At 33.4% G+C, this 22,794-nt stretch overlaps 1 protein-coding gene across 1 annotated transcript; it reads left to right on the top strand.

Annotated features, from left to right (window-relative positions):
• The first annotated feature begins 14,341 nt into the window (after positions 1-14,341).
• Positions 14,342-18,708, top strand: LOC103659197 (thymosin beta-10-like). Its single transcript, XM_008686671.2, has 2 exons — positions 14,342-14,483; positions 18,647-18,708. Exons 1-2 carry the CDS (start codon positions 14,342-14,344, stop codon positions 18,706-18,708), a joined length of 204 nt encoding a protein of 67 aa, XP_008684893.2.
• Positions 18,709-22,794: the final 4,086 nt, after the last annotated feature.

The raw sequence follows: 22,794 nt of genomic DNA, 5'->3' as shown, positions 1-22,794 counted from the left end.
AAAAATATATTTCCAGTGTCTCATATGTTTAAATCATTAAAAATAAGAAAAAATAATAAAACTAAAGAAAAAAATATATTCCCCATATTCAGAGGCCTTGGTTTCATAGACCACTAGGCCAAATCTATATTAAGGCTCACATTAGTCCTTATATTAATTCTGTTCTAGAAAATTGCTCATTCCTTTATGTTGAAATACATAATTGCAGGCATTAAATACCACATCAAGTTACGATTTAATAACAATATATTTGTGAATCTTTAGTAATAAACTTCGTTGTTACTTTTAAAGAATGATGTTCTCAGATTCATAAACTAACTTATTTAAACCTTTTAAAAACTTAAATGGAATACTTTTTTTCAGTTTTGTTGATATTGAATTATACAGCAGGGTACATTCATTGATGTAAACTAGCAAAAAATGTTGAATTTCCCTAATAAAAGACTGAAATTCTGAAAATCACTCTACCACAAAAAAAGAAAGAAAAAGAAAAGAAAGAAAAGAAAAGAAAAGAAAAGGAAAAGGAAATAAAAAGAAAAAGGAAAAAACTCTGCTCTTGTGAAATTTTATCTAGTTTCCATAGCCTCAAATATAGGGATTTGAAGCTAAACCTTTGAACTTTGGTTTACTTAATTTTATAGAACTTGATTTCTTAGCACTTGAAGTTCTGCCACTCCATCCATTATAATCAGCCTGATACATAGTTTTATTTTCCTTTCCAGGATTACTCTCAACTGAAACTCATTTCTTACTTGATAGTGGATATTGCGGACTCATTCTTTTAAAAATGTGTCCTGAGATATAGAGTAATAGCCTCAGGTTTTTTGGTCTTTAACACTTCTTCTCCTTTTTTGTTAAAATATCAACTTCTAAAAAGCTTCTCATTTTTAAAATTAAAGAGCAACAATTTTGTATGTACTCCAATGTATGTGTGTGCGTTAAGGATCTATAGGAATTTTTTAATCTCTTAACTCTCTTTTGCTTGTGTTTCATCATGGAAAAAATTAAAGTAATTAATATCCAAGTTTTACGTTTTTCTAATACCAAACCTATGCTAAATATATAAAGGAAACATAAAAATCTTGTTTAAATACCAAAGACCTCTTTGATATAGAGAAAGAATGAGAAGTCAAAGTCACATTTGAGATGCTAGTTCACAGACAATATTTTTTAATAAGAGATCTTTAAATAGTAAACATATTAATTTTAGAATATATATCTTTCTGTTTGATTTCCTCATAGGGCCTGTAAACTTTTATTAAGTGATTATTATACAGATGAAATTGTGCCTTAGTCTTCTTCAACTTTCTTAATATTAGTGCATGTCTAAAGTAAAAATTAATACGAGTTTTAATGATAATCTAATTTAAATAGTCAACATAGAAAATATTTTTCAACATAAAGTGTGGATTATTTTATTCTTTGAAATAAATTATGTGGTTTGAAATTTAGAAACAGAAAAAAACAATGATTTACAGTTTAACCAGAAGAGCAATTACAGATTTCTAGACTTTAACAATTAATGTGTAGGAAAACAAAAGCTTTTCCACTAAGATCTGGAACAAGGCAAAAATGTCCTCTCTCACCACTCCTTTTCAACATTGCAGTAGAAGTACTAGCTAATGCAATAAGACAAGAAAACAAAAAGTGTGATAATAGAGATGGAAGAAATAAAACTGTCTTTGTTTAAAGATAACATGATTTCTCTGTAGAACATCCAAAAGAATGAACAATAAAAATCTCCTATAACTAAGGAATTATAGCTAAGTTGAAGGATACAAGGTTTATATACAAAATATACAGAAGTCAACCAACTTTCCTATACAAACTGCTTCTAAAGTTTATGTGGAGAGGCAAAAGACTAAGAATAGTCAACACCAACTGAAGAAGAACAAAGTTGGGGGACTGACATTACCTAACTTTGAGACTAAATATAAAACTGAAGACATAGTGTAGCACGTGTACAGAAAGAGTTGTGAAAGAACAGACCAGTAGATCAATGGAACAGAATAAGAAATACAGAAATAGACTCACATAAATATAGTCACCTGATTCTTGATAAAGGAGCAAGGCTATACAATGGAGAAAAGGCAGTCTTTTCAACTAATGATGCTCAACAAAGTAGACATTTATATGTAAAAACAAATCTAGACAGAGACCTTACACCCTTCACAAAATTAAGTCAAAATGGAAAATATATCTAAATGCAAAATGTAAAACTATGAAAATCCTAGAAGACAACATAGAAGAAAACTTATATGACTCTGGGTATGGTGATACAACACCAAAGGAATGATCTATGAAAGACATAAATGAGAAGTTGGACTTGATTTAAAAACAAAACAAAAACAACAAAGAAACAAAAACCTTGCTCTGCAAAACACACTGTTGACAGAATGAAAAGTCGAGCTACAAAATGGGAGAAAATGTTTGCAAAAGACACATCTGATAAAGGACTGTTATCTGAAATGTACAAAGAATTCCTAAAACTCAGTAAGAGGAAAACAAATAGCCCACTTAAAAAATGGAACAAAGACCTTAACAGACACCTCACCAAAAAAATCATAAATGAATGGTAAATAAGCACATGAAGATGCTCCTAATTAGATGTTATTAGGGAAATGTAAATTAAAATAGTGAGATATACCACACACCATTTAGAATAGCCAAAATCCAGAATACTGACAATACCAAATGCTGAGGATGTAGAGCAAGAACTCTCATTCATTGCTAGTGGGAAACAGTCACTTTGCAAGAGAGTTTAAAATTTTCTTATAGAACTAAACATATTCTTACAATCTGATCCAGCAATCACACTCTTTGGTATTACCCAAGGAGTAGAAAACTATCCACAGAAAAACCTGCACATGGATGTTTATAGCAGCTTAATTTATACTTCCCATGCTGCCTACACCATTCATGCCATGATTTCTGTCATCCTCAGATTTGGTGAAATGGTGGTCCTCAGAATGAGAAGTCTTCTGAATATGCTTGCAATTCTTAGTAAAACCAACACAGAGCAGATAAAACAACTATCATAAATAGTTAGACATCAACATGACCTTTGGTTATGGTCTGCCAGTTTTTGACTGTGGAGCACATTTTGTCATGGGTAAGATCCATGTCATGGACGTTGGTCAGGCTTTTTTTTTTTTTTTTTTTTGCCTAAAAATCTTCAATAATTGGTTTGAATTTTCTAAATGAAATCTCATCATTCTGCAGATCAGTACATCTCATTTCGAAAAACCAAACCAAAACAAAACCAAACAATCTTTTGGGCAATTGAATAATTGTGACTAGTGTTTTTCCAATATTTCTTATATTGAACATAGCTGATTCTTTCACATCATATCAATCTTGAAAAATAATGAATTTCTTTCTTCTTGGCTTCCTTTTTGACCCTTTTTGTAAGGGACTTGTTCTTATGAACCTGGTTATTACTTTTTAAGATTCATACAATAGAAAGTTCACTATAGAATCTGAATAAAAGATCAGAAAACAATATTTTTTTATGTCCTGCTACAATTCAAAAAAGCAGCATTTCCTATTACTTGATAATTTCAAGGCAAATATGTTGAAAAATATGTACCATGTTCTTTTGTGATGGCTAGTTCTTTAACATAAGACATGATGTTTATCATGGGCTTAATTATTTATCCTATTTATCCACTCATGAATAACTTTAAATTTTATTTTATTCCTAGTATATCTAATTTTGTTTCTTCCCTTCATCTCAATTTTGGGTATTTAAATAATATCTTTCTCTTTTCCATGTTATTCTAATTAGTTTTTATTTGTATTGTTTATTACACATCTCTGGCTATTGTGCACATTTGTGATTTTTCTGTTCTCTAATTAATTTTACCTTTGTTTTATTGTTTTCTTTGATGATAATTAGAATATTTTTGACTGAAAATAAACTATGCTTCAAAATTTTTTAGACTCTAAGGAAAATATGCTATATCTCTTAAGATTTCTAGATAATTAGTAACATTCAAGCTGATTGATTTGGTGACTCAAAGATTTCATCAAGAACCCAACATCTTTCCATCCTATTATTATTAGTGGTCTCTTTATTCCCAACATTGTAGCAAAATGACAAGGGCAATTCCAACCACTGCAAGCAGATTCAGTGGTATTCTGACCAAAAAAAAAAAAAAAAAAAAAAAATTGCATGTTTTCCTATGGCTTTTCTTATTAGCATTTTATTGGCCAGAATTGGCACATATCCATTCTGTAACAAATAAGTGGGAAAAGAATTGTAAATGCTTCACATTAATCCCCTCCCCCAAAAAATTGGTCCTGAAGTCAATTTTTTTTGAAGCATAGAATTCCTTAAGGAAGAGAACGATTGCAGAAGCATCTGCTATTATGGTAAATACTGGGTGTTTTGCAAGTAATCAATAATATCTAAGATATTTTCTTTTCCTAGAATTATTTTGTTATTACATTTCTCAATTTTTTTCTGTTGATTAATTGATATCATCAGTACCATCAACATTATTATTTGTTATTATTAAAGGGAAATTTTAGTTGTCATTTTCTAGTGAGTAAATTTTCTAAAGTGTGGATTTCAATACATAGTGCTATAATTATTTCCAAATAATCTGTAATAACAACTATGACTATGTGAAGATTCATTTTGGATATTGTGACTATTTAGATAGATAGATACACATATATGTAAGTATATGTATATATATGTATGTATATTTACATATATGCATATAATAAACTATATGTATATATCTCTAACTATAAAATTTTTATAATCAGATATTGCATTTCTTCTTTTAAAGATTTTTATTTATTTATTTATTTGATAGAGAGAGAGAGAACACAAGCAGGGGAAGCAGGCAAAGGGAGAGGGAGAAGCAGATTCCCTGCTGAGCAGGGAGCCCGATGTGGGGCTCAATCCCAGGACCCTGAGATCATGACCTGGGCCAAAGGCAGACACTTAACCCACTGAGCCACCCAGGCATCGCAGATATTGCATTTCTTGTATGTTGTTATAAGTGTTCCTTTAATTGTTTAATATTTTACAAATTTATTAGGTCTATTTAATTTCTAATTTTTAAAAATCACTCTAGATTTTGTGACTTAATACAACATGTAGTCTATGTTAGGAATGTCTCAGAAGTGATTGAGATAAAGGGTGCATTTCTCTTTTTCCAAAGACAATGATGTATTATGCAGAGTCCATTGCAATGGTGACTGAAATGGGAAGGCTCTGATTCTATCCTATTTAGTCCCAGCTATTCTGTCCCATAACTTCAGATGGAATCCATCCTGTCTGCTCTGCAGCACAGATAAATACGATTCCAAATAAAACAGCAATTGGACTGTCAGCAGGCAGGAACTCAGCACTCCCCTGGCTTTGTAATGTGGATCCTCTGACAACAGCAGTCCCTTCCTTTATCTTTGGCACACACTCTATTCCCATCTTTAGGAACTCCAGCATGCTTAATAACACATCCTCTATAATTTTCCTTTGTAATATATTTAACTACAATTGGGGCCACAGAATATTCTGAAGGTACAACTATACCACTCTGGAGCTTGACAGAACTTAGGCATAATTTGAGAAGAAGAGTTTTGTCACAACTCACCTCAGAATACAACTATGCCAATTGGTCTAGGTTGCTATACCATGATAACCAGGGAGAATTTGCTAAATTCTTGCTGATTACTTGGGCCTCACCTAAATCAAGGTGCAAAATCTCTTTCCCTCAAGGTAATAGGCTGTAGGACAGCTCCTTAGTGCCTCTGACTCTCATAAAAAAGGCCAAATATTAACAGGAACTAGTGCCTACATGTTCGTATCTTACTATGTTATTTTCTCTGAAAACTAATGTACTTCTCCAAAATCTGAGGATATCATTTTGTAACCATGCTAAACACAATATTGTATTGTATCTTTTCATAGGCATGTTTAATATTTCTGTTTTAAACTTGGATTGTGACTTTTGAAGCTAAAATATGCACCATATTTGTTTGTTGGTCTTTTTTGACAACACTACCCTGGGAAAAAACTGCAATCTCATGTCTCACATCTATAATAACTTTGTTCAGAAGGAAGAGTGGGAAAATAAAGAAGATAAATTAGATAAAATATCATATAATTATTCCACAGCATTCTTATCTGTGTTAATATAAAACTGAATATCAAAGAAAAATGTTTAAGGAGAAATGCTTTACAAGTAGATGATGGGGCACCTGAGTGGCTCAGTTGGTTAAGCATCTGACTCTTGATTTTGACTTAGGTCATAATCTCAGGGTTGTGAAATGGAGCCCCACGTTGGGCTCCATGCTGAGCATGGAGTCTGCTTAAGATTCTCTCTGTCCTTCTCCCTCTTACCTCTCCCCCCTCCCTCTCAAAAAAAAAAAAAAGTAGATGATATATCCAGAATTTTTCCTGAGAAAAATCCCCTATGCTCAAAAAGAAACTATAACCCCCAAACTATTTAGGAAGGGGGAAAGATTTTCAAAGGGAAGTGAGCATGGGCACAGAGAGTAGTGCTTCTGTCTGTACTATGCCCCCACAGTTGAATCCTGTCTGGATTTTTGAGGTGGTAGTAAAATCATGACCTACTTTTAGGAGTTCTTCAATAAAAGAACTAGAAAATCAAAGAAACCTGTTTTATGGTAGTTTTGAAAGAGACCTAGGTTTCTTAGGGTTTCAGAGCAGATATTGCTGGAAAATAAACACAAGCACTGATTATAAAGGATACAGTAATTACAGAACCAATAAGACATTCACACTGTAATGAAGATCAGGAACAGAATGCAACTATATGAAAACCAGATTTCAGATAATGTTGAATGGGCAGCATGGGAAGCCTCTTCCACCATAGTTAATGTCTAGATAGAGGCTGTAAGACTTTGAATGATAGTATCTGGTGAATGTGCTCAAGAACTTTAAAATCCAAAACTAACTGAACCCTTTGGACATATAGACATGGCCCCCTCCACCTTGCCAAAGGCCGGGAGCACCACCTTAATGCCTGAAAATTTTATGTAATATTTTCTTCAGTGTCTGTTTTTCCCACTTTAATAAGACACAGAAAGTTTTTCCCTTGTTCTCTAATCCTTCCTGAGTATTAATTACAGTGTATAGGAAATGCTCAATAGTTTTTTATATTGTTACTAATCAAGAGAAAATATGTGTTGAGAGTCCTGAATTATTCAACTATGGCAACTACATTTATTAAAATAAAATTTATTGCTCTCTATAGTCACCTCAATTTTGGCATTAAGATTTCTTAAATGTATCAGTCTTTGTCTTAGGTCATTTGTATTACTTAACGTAAAAGTATATTCCAAGGTATTAAATACCTTGGAAATTAAGTATGTGATTTCTTGATATGGGTGATGGGCAATTGAGAGAGCATAAACTATATCTTCTCTGCTGCCTGGGGAAAAAAATCGAACTTTAGCTAGAAATATGAAGCTATGTGAGAAAAAGAAATGTTCACTAGCTGAACAGAGAAAACATCAACATTTGTGTATGTAATATAATATGCCCTCAGAGAAAACTGTTTAATATATTTTGGCAGTAATATAAGTATATGAAAGAGTAAGTCTATAAACAAAATTCACACTTAGACATTTGCTCATGAGGATCCTAAGAAGAGCAGGATTGAGAGATACTTGAAAAAATTAACACAAAATGAAGTGTTACATTTTCAGTCATTAAAATTAATGCAATTTAGTGATTATGTAACAAGACAAAAATATGAATAAATATCGATCATGGTCCTTTACCTGCATAAAGCACAGATACGACATACTCGTTTATTAACATGGAACTGAGACATAAACAAAATGACACTGAAAGGGTTATAGGGAAAGACTTGTGACTTGTAAGGGATTAATTATTGCCATATTTCAGACAATATCACAACTTCAGTTTAACATAAAAAATGCTGATTCGTGAATAATTTACTGTATTCACAGTGATACAACAGCAGTCTTTCCAGACCACTGTAAATCTAAAGTGAAAGATTTTAAGACCTAATGAGGATAACTTGAAAAGAATATTTATGGTGTGCTGTCATAATTCCATAACTCAGAAAAGAAATATGATCCTTTCAACAGTCATCTTTTTATTTTATCAAATCACATTATATCTTAATCAGTTATGATTTTAGACCTTATTATGTTCTGACATGTATTGTGATTAGATGTATATATGTTCTCTGTGAGTAAATTGTGAGCAACTTAAGGAATCGAACTGTATCTTACTCATTTTTTATGTCACAGAGTATTTTTTACATGAAGAGCTTCAATATATTTTGAATATTTAAATATGGAAAGAAATAGTGTAGAATTGAGATTCTAAGGTATGATAAAGTTTTATAAAAATTCTCTTTATCTTTTTCTTTCTTTTTTTTATTTTAACAAACCCTTGTGTTGAGATTTTCAATAGATTGCAGTGAGAGAGCTGTTCTACTATGTACAATACCCAGAAAAAAATTCCGTGTTTAAAATAATGGCATTAAGATAGCACTATCTCCTCTTCTTTGAATCCAGAGAAACTGAGGCAAAAGTGAAATCCCAATTACATCTTAATGGAAAGTAGGGCAAGCTCTCATGCTAAACATAAGAGTAGGAAGAAAAATGCCAAGTTCAATGAAAAATAAAGTATTACAGAATATGAGATGATGCAGAGTGGATATCTTACCCTTTAAAAGAATGAAATGTTGAGTGAGTAGATAATTTTCCAAAGTAGGTACACACCTTAAAATACAAAATGAAACGTCCATTACTTGAACAGAGATAGATCAGAGTGAATGGATCTGACCCGTGAAATAGTACGGAGGAGCTGGTGAAAGAGAAAATTGGAGGATTTTCCATTTGACAGGATAGCGGGATAACTGCATGGTAAATTCTCTTGCTGATATTTGTTATTACCAACAAGTAAAGGCTAAACACACACACACACACACACACACCTGGATATGGTTAGATATAGATGTAGATTAGATATAGATATGGATACAAATATATAGATCTATCTATCTATCTATCTATCTGGACAGAGACAGAGAGAGGTGGAGAGATGAAGACAAAGACAGAGAGACCCGCAAACACTACATTCCTGTAAATCATCTTCATATTTTAAAGCATTCTCCTGGCTCCTCTTTGGAATATAAATAATGATTGGCAGTGAAAAGGTATGGGAGCTAAAAAAAAAAAAAAAAAAAGATGTAAAATAAAGAAATTAACTAGAAGCAAATTGACTTAAATAACTATTCCCATTTTTAAAAATGACCGTATTTTGTAAAAATCTGACCAGAAGTTTTTCATGAAATCAAAGGACCTAATAAGTGACTACTGCATTTTTTAACTTACATGCTTCTTACAATATACAATGTATGAAAAAAAAAGCACAGCATAAGTTGAAAAATCATCTAGCACTGTAAAGGAAAGAAAAGTATAATAGTAAGGGAATATTGAAAAAAACAACAAAAGGGAAGAAAAAACATCAAAGAATTCAGGCAGAAATATGTAGACACACAAAGGAATCTTGAAGAATGTGGGCAAAAGGGCACCTGGGTGGATCAGTTGGTTAACGGTCTAGACACCTTTGGCTCAGGTCACGATCCTGGGATGGAGTCCTGCATCAGCTCCCTGCTCAGTGCAGAGTCTGCTTCTCCCTCTACCCTTCCCCCCGCCCCTGCTCATGATCTTTCTCTCTCTCTCCAATAAATGAATAAAACATATATATATGAAAAAAAGAATGCGGGCAAAAGTAAATGGAAAGAAATAATTATAAGACCCTGTAGTCATCATGGACTGGCTTATACTTAACTCTGAATAGTCTTGACTTGGGGAATTAAATTAGTTAGCATTTAAATCATTTTAACAATTAAAGAATTTAAATAAATTAGAAAAATAAAAAAATAAAATTAAACAAACTAGGAGGAAGGTGTTTATAAAAATTACACATACACCCACATACACACACAATGAATTGAGGTAAAAGAAAATCTGCAGATTTCATAAACAATCTTATAGAAGTTATTTGAATAATAATTTAAAAACAACAACAACTAGATAAACAATTTGTTGTATAATCAGGTTAAAAGTAAATAAAAATAAATTAAGAGATCAAATGTGTTAGTATCAAGATAAGCAATAAAACAGAATGTTTTTGCTCAGTTTTTATTTCAAATATTTGTAATAAGGAGAAAAATAAGGTCATGAATCAATGAATACATAATCCATATTTATGAAATGCTAAATACAAAACAGAAAAATTTGACACATATACATTCTTAGCTAATTTATTTCAAATCATAAATTCCATAAATATTTATTTTTATTTTTTATTTTTAAAATTTTATTATGCTATATTATTGTTTATTTTTCTAGTATAAAATCTCATTTTTTGCTTTCTTGTACTTTTTGCCTTAAAATTTATTTTATTTGTTTTATTAGCCATTCTTGATTTTTGTGTGTGTATGTGGAATTATATTCTAGTTTCTCTTTGAATCCTTTTAAATGACTTAAAAAAAAGCTGTACAACTAGGTATAGACTAAGGAGAATTTTGTACCAAAATTAACCTCAGGGCTCACTCTTTTTATTAAGGTAAATCCAAGGTGGAAAAAAAAAATCATGCTGAAACAATTAGACTTCCTATTTATGACTACTTTTGAACATACCAAAATTAAAATTTTAAAGTAATGTTTCCAATTAGTTGTGTTTAATTCACTTTCTCAATTACTTTCAGATTTATTACCAAATCTATGAATTAAGAAGGTCATGCTACAGAGTAGAAAGTTAATGGTTGTCCAGTTTAACTGACCTGGATTTAAATCCTGGATCATTCACTCTCTTCGAAAAGTTGGAAACAACTTTTGAACTTGCTGTAGTCTCATTTTTTTTTTTTATCTTCCTCATTGGCTATTATGATAATTAAATGACATAGTGCATGTAAGTATTATGCTATAGTGAATAATATAAGACGGCTTTAAAATGTGAGGTAATTGGGGGTGCCTGGGTGGCACAGTCGTTAAGCGTCTGCCTTTGGCTCAGGGCCTGATCCCAACATTCTGGGATTGAGCCCCACATCAGGCTCCTCCGCTAGGAGCTTGCTTCTTCCTCTCCCACTCCCCCTGCTTGTGTTCCCTCTTTTGCTGGCTGTCTCTGTCAAATAAATAAAATCTTAAAAAAAAAAGAAGTTAGGTAATTGATTTATTTTTATACTCAGTTTTGAAAAAGTAGCCTTTTTTCTATACTATTCTATTTTAAAACTATATTGTATTACAGCTCAATACTCCCACAATAAGAAGCAATGGCACAATTCTTTAGCAACCAGTAAAGTCCAGTAGCCTATTTAAGAGCTTAGAGTGAGATTTTAGGTCCACTTTGGACCCAGAAGATATTCTTGATATGGCCTATGATTAAATGTGTCTACTGACAAGTCCTCACCTCTGATGAAACAAGGAGAGAGCAGTAGTCTCAGGAGATCTAAGGGGTAAAAGTTCTTTGTTCTTCTTGATAGTATTAGCAATCCCACAGGAAAGGTGAAGGTCTATCATCCTCTAAAAATGAGTTCACACAAAGGGCATTGGTGGGAAATGTGGTAAAGTTTATTACTGTAGAGTGACTACTCTTTAGAAAAATAGAAGACTTCTATAGCTAACGTCTTTTAGCTGAATCCTTTCGGAAGTATTAAATTTATACAGAACTTTATTACTTCACTAAGATAAGGTAAACATTTGTTTATGAAGTTCTTATTCCAAAGTATTATATTTAATTAAAATCAAATTATAAATAAAAGGAATGGGACAATTCATAAGCTCGATTTTAACCCAAAATTCTCTGAAATAAGATTTTCAGTATAAATGTACATAGATGGTGTAAAGGAGAAAAAAATAAATGTTTACTGAGATTATATTTTCACCCAAAGAAAGTCAATCTTAGCTGAGTAATCCTCAATTAATTATAGTTCCATATACTGCAAACAACAATATTGTAAATTTGACATTGTGATTTATAAGAAAAATATATATTTGGTCATTGAGATGATATCTATTTGGTCTTCCTATGCAATATCTGGTTCACAGCTCTAAAATCCCTTGGAATTTCTTAAGTGTGGGGAGTGATAAAAGTATCTTTTATTATTCTTTTTTTTTAAAGATTTATTTATCTACTTGAAAGAGAGAGAGAGAGAGGTGGGGGGAGAGGGGAAGGATGAGAGGGACAGAGAGAATCTCAAGCAGAATCTGTGCTGAATGTGGAACCCTATGCGGGGCTTGATCTCACAACCCTGAGATCATGACCTGAGCTGAAACCAAGAGTCAGAGGCTTAACTACTGAGCCACCCTTTTATTATTCTAATGAGGTAACTGTGGGAAAGCCTAAGGATGGTGACTGGCTGGCTCTCAGTGGAGCCAACCATGTGATGACAGGTTAGAATTTTCAATTCCATTGCTCAGCCTCCAGGGAGAGGATAAGGGCTTGAGATTGAGTTCAATCACCAATAACTTAATCGATAATTCCTTTGTGATAAAGCCTCCATAAAAATCCAAAAGGACAGGGTTCAAAGAGATTTCTATTTGGTGAACACATGGAGATTTGGGGAAAGTGACATGCTGGAGAGAGTGTGGAAGCTCTGTGCCCCTTCCCATGTACCTTCACTTTTGCATGTCTTCCATGTGGCTATTCCTGAGTTATACCCTTTTTATGATAAATCAATAATCTAATAAAGTGTTTCTCTGAGTTCTGTGAGACACTGTAGGGGAGTCATGGAGACCTCAAATTTATAGCCAGTATGTTAGAAGTATGGATGATAGCCTGGCCTTGCAATTGACATCCTGAATTGAAGTTGTTTTTTTTTTTTTTTTTTAAGATTTTATTTATTTATTTGACAGAGAGAGAGGCAGCGAGAGAGGGAACACAAGCAGGGGGAGTGGGACAGGGAGAAGCAGGCTTTCTGCTGAGCAGTGAGCCCGATGCAGGGCTTGATCCCAGAAAGCTAGGATCATGACCTGAGCCGAAGGCAGACACTTAACGACTGAGCCACCCAGGAGCCCCATGAAGTGGGTGGTTTTAACTTCCAATTTGTAACCAGTCCATCAGAAGCATAAGTAGTAACTTGGTTTTGTGACTAGCTTTAAAGTGGGATGGCAGGGAGCCTTATGAGACTGAGCTCTTAACCTGTGGAATCTGATTAAAACTCTGGGTTGGATAATATCAGAATTGAGCCAAATTGTAGGACACTCAGCTGGTGTGCCAGCATTGTTTGTTGGTGTGCGTAAGTTCCCCCTTAAACACATGCATATTGGAATTGGGTCCTAGAACCCAAAATAATAAGAAATTTTCTTTTTTATGGTATTTTAAATAAGACAATTTGATAAAAACATTTTTAATAAAAATCTTATAAAATAAATAAAAAGAAATCTTTCTTACACAAAATATACACCTGATAAAGTCATAGCAGAGAAGAAATTTGGCAACTAGTTAGATAGTAATTTAATGTTTATTTTATCCCTCTTAGGCAGAATTATAAACTATAATATTATACTTTATTCACTTTACACTTGTGCCCACCTTAACGCCCATCACCCTATTCCCCCATTTCTTGACCCACATCCACTCTAGCAGCCCTCAGTTTGTTTCCTACAGTTAAGGGTCTCTCAAGGTTTGTCTCCCTCTCTGATGACTTCCTATTCGGTTTTCCCTCCCTTCCCCTATGATCCTCTGTGCTGTTTCTTATATTCTACATACGAGTGAAACCAAATGATAATTGTCTATCTCTCATTGACTTATTTCACTCAGCATAATACCCTCTGGTTCCATCCATGCCAATGTAAATGATAAGTATTCATCCTTTCTGATGGCTGAGTTTGGCAATTGTGGACATTGCTGCTATAAACATTGGGGTGCATGTGCTCCTTTGGATCATTAGATTTGTATCTTTGGGGCAAATATCTAGTAGTGCAATTTCTGGGTCATGGGTAGCCTTATTTTTAACTCCTTGAGGAAACTCTATACTGTTTTTCATAGTGGCTATACCAGGTGCATTACCACCAACAGCGTAAGAGAGTTCCCCTTTCTCTGCATCCTTGCCAACCTTTTTTTTTTCCTGTCTTGTAAATTTTAGCCATTCTGACTGCTGTGAGGTGGTATCTCCTTGTGCTTTTGATTTGTATTTCCCTGATGCCAAGTGATGTGGAGCATTTTTCATGTGTCTGCTGGCCATTTGTATGAGTCCTTTGGAGAAATGTCCGTTCATGTCTTCTGACCATTTCTGACAATTATCTGTTATTTGGGTGTTGAGTTTGGTAAGTTTTTATAGATCTTGGAAACTCCACATATCACTTAAAGAAAATGGCAGACAAGCTGGACATGGGGGAAATCACCAGCTTTGATAAGGCCAAGCTGAAGAAAATGGAGACGCCAGAGAAGAACACCCTGCAGACCAAAGAGATCACTGAGAAGGAAAAGCGGAGTGAATCCTCCTCTTTCATTCATGATTTTATTAATTTGGGTCCTTTCTCTTTCCTTTTTGATAAGTCTGGCTAGGGGTTTATAAATCTTACTAATTCTTTCAAAGAAGGAGCTTCTAGTTTCATTGATCTGTTCTTTTGGTTTTAGTTCATTGATTTCTGCTCTTATCTTTATTATTTTTCTCCTTCTGCTAGGTTTAGACTTTATTTGCTGTTCTTTCTCCAGCTCCTTTAAGTGTAAGGTTAGCCTGTGTATTTGAGACTTTTCTAGTTTATTGAGAACGGTTTCTATTTCTATGTACTTCCCTCCTTAGGACCACCTTTCTCTGCATCCCAAAGGTTTTGAACAGTTGTGTTTTCATTTTCATTTGTTTCCATGAATTTTTAAAATTCTTCTTTAATTTCCTGGTTGACCCATTAATTCTTTAGTAGGATGCTCTTTAACCTTCAAATATTTGATTTCTTTCCAAATTTCCTCTTGTGATTGAGTTCAAGTTTCAAAACATTGTGTTCAGAAAATACACAGGGAATGATCCCAATCTTTTGGTACTAGTTGAGACTTCATTTGTGACCTAGTATGTGATCTATTCTGGAGAATGTTCCATGTGCACATGAGAAGAATGTGTATTCTGTTGCTTTAGGATGGAATGCTCTGTATATATCTGTCAAGTCCGTCTAGTCCATGAGTTATTCAAAGTCCTTGTTTCTTGTTGATCTTCTGCTTGGATGATCTGTCCATTGCTGTCAGTGGGGTGTTGAAGTCCCCTACTATTATTGTCTTATTATCAATGTGTTTCTTTAATTTGGTTATTAATTGGTTGATATAATTGGCTGCTCCCAAGTTAGGGACATAAATATTTATAATTGTTAGATCATTTTGTTGGATAGACACTTTATGTATGATATAGTGTCCCTTTTCATCCCTTACTACAGTCTTTGGTTTAAAATCTAACTTGTCTGATATGAGGATTGCTACCCCAGCCTCCTTTTGAGGTCCATTAGAATGATAAATGGTTCACCCACTCACTTCCAATCTGGAGGTGTCTTTGGTTTTAAATGAGTCTTTTGCAGACAGCATATGGATGGGTCTTGCTTTTTTATGCAACTAATACCCTGTGTCTTTTGATTGGAGCATTTAGCCCATTTACATTCAGAGTAACTACTGAAAGATACGAATTTATTGCCATGTATTACCTGTAAAGTCCCTGTTTATGTAGATTGTCTCTGTTTCTTTCTGGCCTATGTTACTTTTGGGCTCTCTCTTCACTTACAGGATCCCCTTGAATATTTCTTTCAGGGTTGGTTTAGTGATCATAAATTTTTTTAGTTTCTGTTTGTCCTGGAAGATCTTTATCTCTCCTTACTTTCTAAATGAAGGCCTTGCTGGATAAAGTATTCTCAGCGGCATGTTTTTCTCATTTAGTACCCTAAATATATCATGCCAACCCTTTCTGGCTGACAGGTCTCTGTGGGTAGGTCTGCTGCCAGCCTGATGTTTCTATTCTTGAGCTTAAGGAGTTCTTGCCTATTGCTGCTTTCAGGATTTTCTCTTTACCTCCGAAATTTTCAAGCTTCATTATTGTATGTTGGGGTGTTGATCCACTTTTATTGATTATGAGGGGGGGTTCTCTGTGCATCCTGGACTTGAATGCCTGTTTTCTTCCCTAGATTATGGAAGTTATCAGCTATAATTTGCTCAAATATACCTTCTGTCCGTTTCTTCTTCCCCTGGGACCCCAATAATTCTAATACTGTTTCACTTTATGGTATCACTGATTTCTTGAAGCCTCCCCCCATGGTCCATTCATTATTTTTCTCTCTTTTCCTCAGCTTCCCTCCTTTCCATCACTTGTCTTCTATGTCACTTTCTCTTCTGCCTCATTTACCCTAGCTGTTAGAGCATTCAATTTAGACTGCATCTCCGTTAAAGCATTTTAAATTTCAGCCTCATTAGATTTTATTTCTGCACTAAGTGATTCTTTAGTGTCTTTTATTCTTTTTTTCATGGGCAGTCAAAAACTTTATAACCGTTATTCTGAATTCTAGATCTGACATTTTACTTATATTCATATTGATTAAATCTATGGCAGAGAATATTACCTCTGTTTCTTTCTTTTGTTGTGAATTTCTTCTTCTAGTTATTTTGAAAAGAATAGATAAATGAGGGACCAAAATCAAAAATATCAACCATGATCCCAGTGAAATACACATTAGACGAATTTGAAGAGATCAGAAACAACAATAACAATAGCAGCAGCAGCAGCAGCAAAAACAACAACAAAGGAAAAAAGAGAACATAATCTCACAGGTGGACAAAATAGGGTGATTCACATCATCCTGGGTGTATTTTGGTCTGGTTGTTAGACAACACTAAATCTGAAAATTGTAAGAAAGAAAAGAAAGAAAGAAAAGAAACGTATATATATACAAAAATAAAATTGAATACAGTGAAAGGAAGCCAAAAATGAAGACTATTATCTATAAAATGTAAATGTAAAAATGAAAATTAAAAAAAAAGACTTAAAAACAAAGAGTTGAGGGATACCTGGGGGGCTCAGTCAGTTAAGCATTTGCCTTCAACTCAGGTCATGATCCCAGCATCCTGGGATCAATCTCTGCATTGGGCTCCCTGCTCAGCAGGGGTCTGCTCCTCCCTCCTCCTGCTCTTGTGTTCTTGCTCTCTCTCCCTCTCAAATAAATAAAGTCTTTAAAAAACAAAACAAAACAAAACAAAAAACAAAGAGTTGATAAAATAAGAAACTAAGTTGAAAAGGAATAAAAAGAAAAACGAAAAAATTTTTTAACTGAAAGCCTGAAGACTCATGAGAAAAAAACCCTCAAATTCTATACACTATTTTCCTCTAGCACAGGACCTTTTCAGTTCTGTCTGACCCATAAACTTGGTATTCACCTGATGTTCCTGCTGGTCTTCTTGGGGAGGGGCCTGTTGCACTGGTTCATAGGTGTGTTTGCCTGGGCAGAGTTGCACCACCCTTGCCAGGGGGCCAGACTCAGTGTAAGCTGCTTCAGGTTGCTCTATGTGGCTTTTGTTCCCTGGAGGCTTTTCACGCAGCTTACAAAAAGTGGTCACTTTCTATTTGTAGAATTGCAGCAATTCTTTTCTCAGATCTTAGGTTGAATTCACAGGTGTTCAGAATGATCTGATAGATATCTAGCTGAATTCAAGGGACCAGATGAAATGCGGGCCCCTTACTCTTCTACCATCTTCCTTCCTTCCTCTTAATTGCATAATCATCTAATCACCTTATAGAATCTCAAATCTATGATTTGGTAGTATATTTCAAATCGACTATATATTTCTTGCCTTATTCTTTAAACAAAATACTATATTTTGAAACAAAATAGTATTTTATTTTAGATATTGAAATTGGATTCTCACTGTAAATTTAATGTTAAAAATAAAGTCTGGTTTTATTTTGCGGTTTTGCTACCCTTATAATAAACTAGTATGCAAAACAGAGTCTATGTCATTATCAGTTTCCTCAACCAGTACAAGTAGCAACTGGAACAATGAAAATAATGGTCAAATAATATTTTTTTTAATTTTTAAAAATTATTATTTTTTGTAATTGCGGTAATATACTCACAAAATAAAATTTGTCATCGTAACCATTTTTAAGTGTGCAATTCAGTGCCACTAAATGCATACATATTGTTATGCAAACATCACCACCATCAATCTCCAGAATTTATTTCATCTTGCAGAAATGAAGCTCTGTACCCATTAAACAATAATTCCTTATCCTCTGCTCCTTTCAGCCTGTGGCAACCACCAATCTACCCTCTGTCTCTTTGAATATGACTAGTCTAGGTACCTCATATAAGTGGAATCATACAGTATTTGTCCTTTCATGTATGGCTTATGTCCCTTGGCAGAATGTTCTCATGGTTCATCCATGTTGAAGCATGTGTCAGAATTTGCTTTCTTTTTAAAGTAATACTTTTAAAGTAACATTCCATTTTATGTATATACCATTTTGTTTATCCATTTATCCATCAATGAACACTTCATTTGCTTCCACTTTGGGCTATTTTGAATAATGCTGTTATGAACATGAGTGTGCAAACACCTGTTTAAGCCCCTGCTTTCCATTCTTTTGGGAGTATATCCACAGGTGAAATTGTTGAATCATATGTTAACTCTATTTTTATTTTGTTTTTTTAGGAATTGCCTTACTGTTCTCCATAGCAACTGCACCAGAAAGTATTTTTAAACTAGATTCATAGAATAAAATGGGTTCTGGAAAGTAAAAGGTGATTTCAAAATCTAAAAGTTATGTTAATGTCATGTGAAAGAAAGATGGCAAAACAGATAGAACCCAATGGGGAAATAAGTTAAAGGACAAGACACATACTAAATATAAAAGAAATGAGAGCACTAGAAGATAAGAGCTATAGAACTGATAGAGATAAAAGTCACCTGCATGTTCATTTATACATATTACTACTGATATACATGCATTCTATAAGGTAGAGTTGCTTAGAAATATTCTGTGATTTTTATGCAATATAAAGTAATTTTCAACATTTTAAAAAGTTATTAATAAAAATACTTTGCAAAAATTTCACTCACATTAGGAAATTTTTTTCATTTTCTCTGCATTCCCTATTATCACCTTCTCCCAATGCAACATATGTTTCTTTTTTATATTCTTGACAAATGCCATACACACTGCAAACATTTCTGCTATTAATGCTATGATTATAACGTTATATACGCATTTTATGTAATTATCACAACTATTGAGTTAACTACTATTATCATTTCCAAATTTCAGTTATTACCATTGAATGTTAGAGAATGTTGACAACCTACTCAGCAGTACCTAAATGGAGTTAAGAATCAAACTCTTTCTTACTCAAACTCCATTTTTCATCTCTATCTCTGCCTAAGAATACATTAGCCAGTGTGGAAATATTTAAAATTTAACAATTAAAAAAATATGTTGACTAAAAAATGAAAACAATTTATCATATAAACATGAAACTATTAATTCATGCATTCAATTACATACTGACATTATTGTATGAATTTGTTAAATTTAATCATATATAAAGAATGCTAAATTTCAATATACTAAAAGATTTGCACAGTAAGAAAGTCATACTACTTTGTGTTAGAGGGTACCAACAACAGCATTCTTTCCAAAGAAGCACAGTAGCATATACATAGGAGCAATACCACTTTTTGGCATTGAAAGAAAAAAAAAAAGAATGGCATCCTGAAAATTGAAGTATGGGTATAGTTACCCAAAACAGCAAAGTATATTCAGTTACCCAGACTAAAAGAGAGTTTTATAATCCTTCTTATGAAACACAGATCAACATGATTTCCAACTGAACAATTATGTATTATTAGTTTTTACAGCATTCACCATTATGCCAGGTGTATATATAGCAATGCAGGTATGATGATCTCCCTCCAATCCTCTATCGTTGTGTATCTGCCCCTTCACTTACTTGTAACATCACTTCTACGGAATAATTTAAGGAATATTAGAGCTTGAGATTTGTGGGGTTCTAAAGCCAGGAAACAATAGGCTTTCAATCAATAATCAATCAATTAGGGGTAAAAAAGTCTATATTTTTCCCTACACTTCTGATGCCTTCATAATAAGAATTTGAATAACAACATAAAAGTATAGGTTATTTGGAGGTTCATTGGGTTTTATAAGCACAGTTATAATTTTTTTATGAATTTGACAATAAATCATACTATTTACAAGTTCACTATTTTACTTATTGAGCATTGTTATGGCAACTTACCAGAAAGTTGATGAGAAAATAGACAGTTATGTCTCTTTTAAGAAACACATTGAATTTCTTTATAGCACAGTGGGTGTCTTACGCTTTTATTTTTTTGCATCACCTACCCCAAGAACAATGTTTAGTACAAAGTTTGCCTAATGAAATGTTTACTAGGTATTGAAAAAATATAAAAGAGAGTAGTATATTTCTTTGTAGTTATTAATTTGCATGCTACATGAAATAGTCATTGTTTAGCCTCTTAAGCATGCTAATTTTTCTTTATCATGACATTCTTCATTGATCAATAAAGGAACTGCCCTTTGGGTTCTGTTAGGGAACATAGGCAGATGGTCAGTTTTCTGGATTTACATAGCCAATTCATTCTAACATTCCTAGCAACCCCTTCCTTAATTTCTTGCCAATGGCTTTCTGGCTTCTCCATCTCATTTGCTGTATCCATAAATGTGTCCATGGTTTAAAGAGCAATCCCATCAGTGAAGTAAGACCATCCTCACATGTTTTGGAAAAGCCATTAATTCCTGATTAATGACAGAGTGATTCTATGGCCAATAATATCTAGAAATATATAAATTCTGAGACAATCTTAAAAAAGATAACTTGGTGATAAAATATAATCAACAAATTTGTGAGTCAATAAAAAAATAAAAATAAACACAGCTGGTGAATGTTTAACCCACTTAAATGTATAATTATAATTTATCAACTATTAAAATAATGGCTACCAAGGAGAACAAAAATGTTGCACATTTTTAAACACTGATATTGTGATAATATTGTATAAATGGTTTTATAACCAACAGATAGCTCAAAAGGAAAGGGGGTAGGGAGATGCAAGAAAATATAATCTCTTATGTTTAAATGTGACTTTCTCAATACCTCACACCAGAAATTATAATTTATCAACTATTAAAATAATGGCTACCAAGGAGAACAAAAATGTTGCACATTTTTAAACACTGATATTGTGATAATATTGTATAAATGGTTTTATAACCAACAGATAGCTCAAAAGGAAAGGGGGTAGGGAGATGCAAGAAAATATAATCTCTTATGTTTAAATGTGACTTTCTCTATATCTCACACAAGAAATTAATTTTAAAAAACACTTAAGAGTTTTTGGTGCTTTAAAACTTGTTACATGGTATAAAATCATATTTTAATAAATAATTCCTATAAAGAAATATTTTTATGAATTTCATAAATCCTTTTAATTCACATAAATGTATTGTTATTATAAGTGGTGGTAGTATAGTTAAATTCAGTATTTCTTGGTTTGGTTCAAATTATTTGGTTCTTTTCTTGTTTTGGAAAGGGCTACCTGAGGACACTCAGTCCAATCTCTCCTATCTGTCAACACCACCAGCCTGGATGCATTCATTTGCCCTCTAGAATAAAGGATACTGGTGGGAACAGCAGCATCAGGAGGCAGGAGCTGAAGTCACCTCTTGCTATCTCATGGCCAAAATGCCACACTTGGCAGTCAGCTACAAGCAACATATTGGGAAGATTGGGATAGCCAGTTTCCTTTTCGGAGGAACACTCCAAGGTCAAAGATTTTTTGTTGTTGTTTTTCCCAGCTTTATAGAAATGTTACTGAAATACAACATATGTAAGTTTAAGTTATAAACATGATGATTTCATACATGTATATTTTGCAAACTGATTACTACAATGAAGTAGTTAACACCTCCACTCCCTCCCAAAATTACTTTTATTTTTTTGCATGTGTGATGATAACATTTAAGATCTGCTCTCGTAATAACTTTCAGGTATAGTACACAATATTGTTAATTATAGTCACCACGCTATACATTAGATCCCCAAACTTAACTCATTTATAGCCAGAAATTTGTAGCCCTTGACCCACAAAGATTGTTAAACCGTTTCCTCTCCCATACTTCCCTGGTCCGAAGGTGGTCTCCTCCCCCTGAGTGTCTGGTTGCTGTTCTCCTACTATACCCACAAAATATGGGTATACCTTTCCAATAGTTACAATTTCACCTTTTTTTTTTTTAAATCATTCTCTGCTCATACTCAGACCCTGTCCAGCAATGTCAAGTGCAAAAAAAGACAAAAGTGTTTTTACAATCAGAATTAACCGTGAATCCCCTCAGCCCTGTTTGGCTAGGCCCAGTGAGTGTAGCAGCAAGGACAGTGTTAACAAATCATAAATAAATAAATAAATAGCCAACATACCAATCTTCAAAGCATAGCTGTCATTTAACCAACACAGGTTTCACAGTAAATATGAGAGAGAAATAAGGTGGGATATCACTTGGAAAGTTTTAAAGAATTTAAGGATTGGAGAAGATAAAATCCACAACTCAACAGGTCATACTTTTCCCATGAACGTTTACTTCCTCCTAATCCAACAGACCCATGCACAGATTTAAACCCACATGTACTAAAGGAAAGAGATATATCAATGCCCAAAATACAATACTGATATCATTAAGTTCGAATTTGTATTCTTAAAGGTATCTTAGGGTGGGTTATTTTACCCATGGAGCCAAATTAGAGCTGACCGTGTATGTTCCCATTACT

Source organism: Ursus maritimus, unplaced genomic scaffold, assembly GCF_017311325.1.
Source record: "Ursus maritimus isolate PB19 unplaced genomic scaffold, ASM1731132v1 scaffold_10, whole genome shotgun sequence".
NCBI classification, from domain to species: Eukaryota; Metazoa; Chordata; class Mammalia; order Carnivora; family Ursidae; genus Ursus; species Ursus maritimus.
Note: the sequence above shows the minus strand (reverse complement) of the source record. Positions and strands in the feature narration are given on the sequence as shown.

Bases quoted from the DNA above. Each gene is read 5' to 3' on its own strand.
- LOC103659197 (XM_008686671.2), top strand. From the start codon at position 14,342: ATGGCAGACAAGCTGGACATGGGGGAAATCACCAGCTTTGATAAGGCC. The intron at 14,484-18,646 runs ATGATTTTATTA...TTGTTTTTTTAG, and splicing joins TGAATCCTCCTCTTTCATTC to GAATTGCCTTACTGTTCTCC.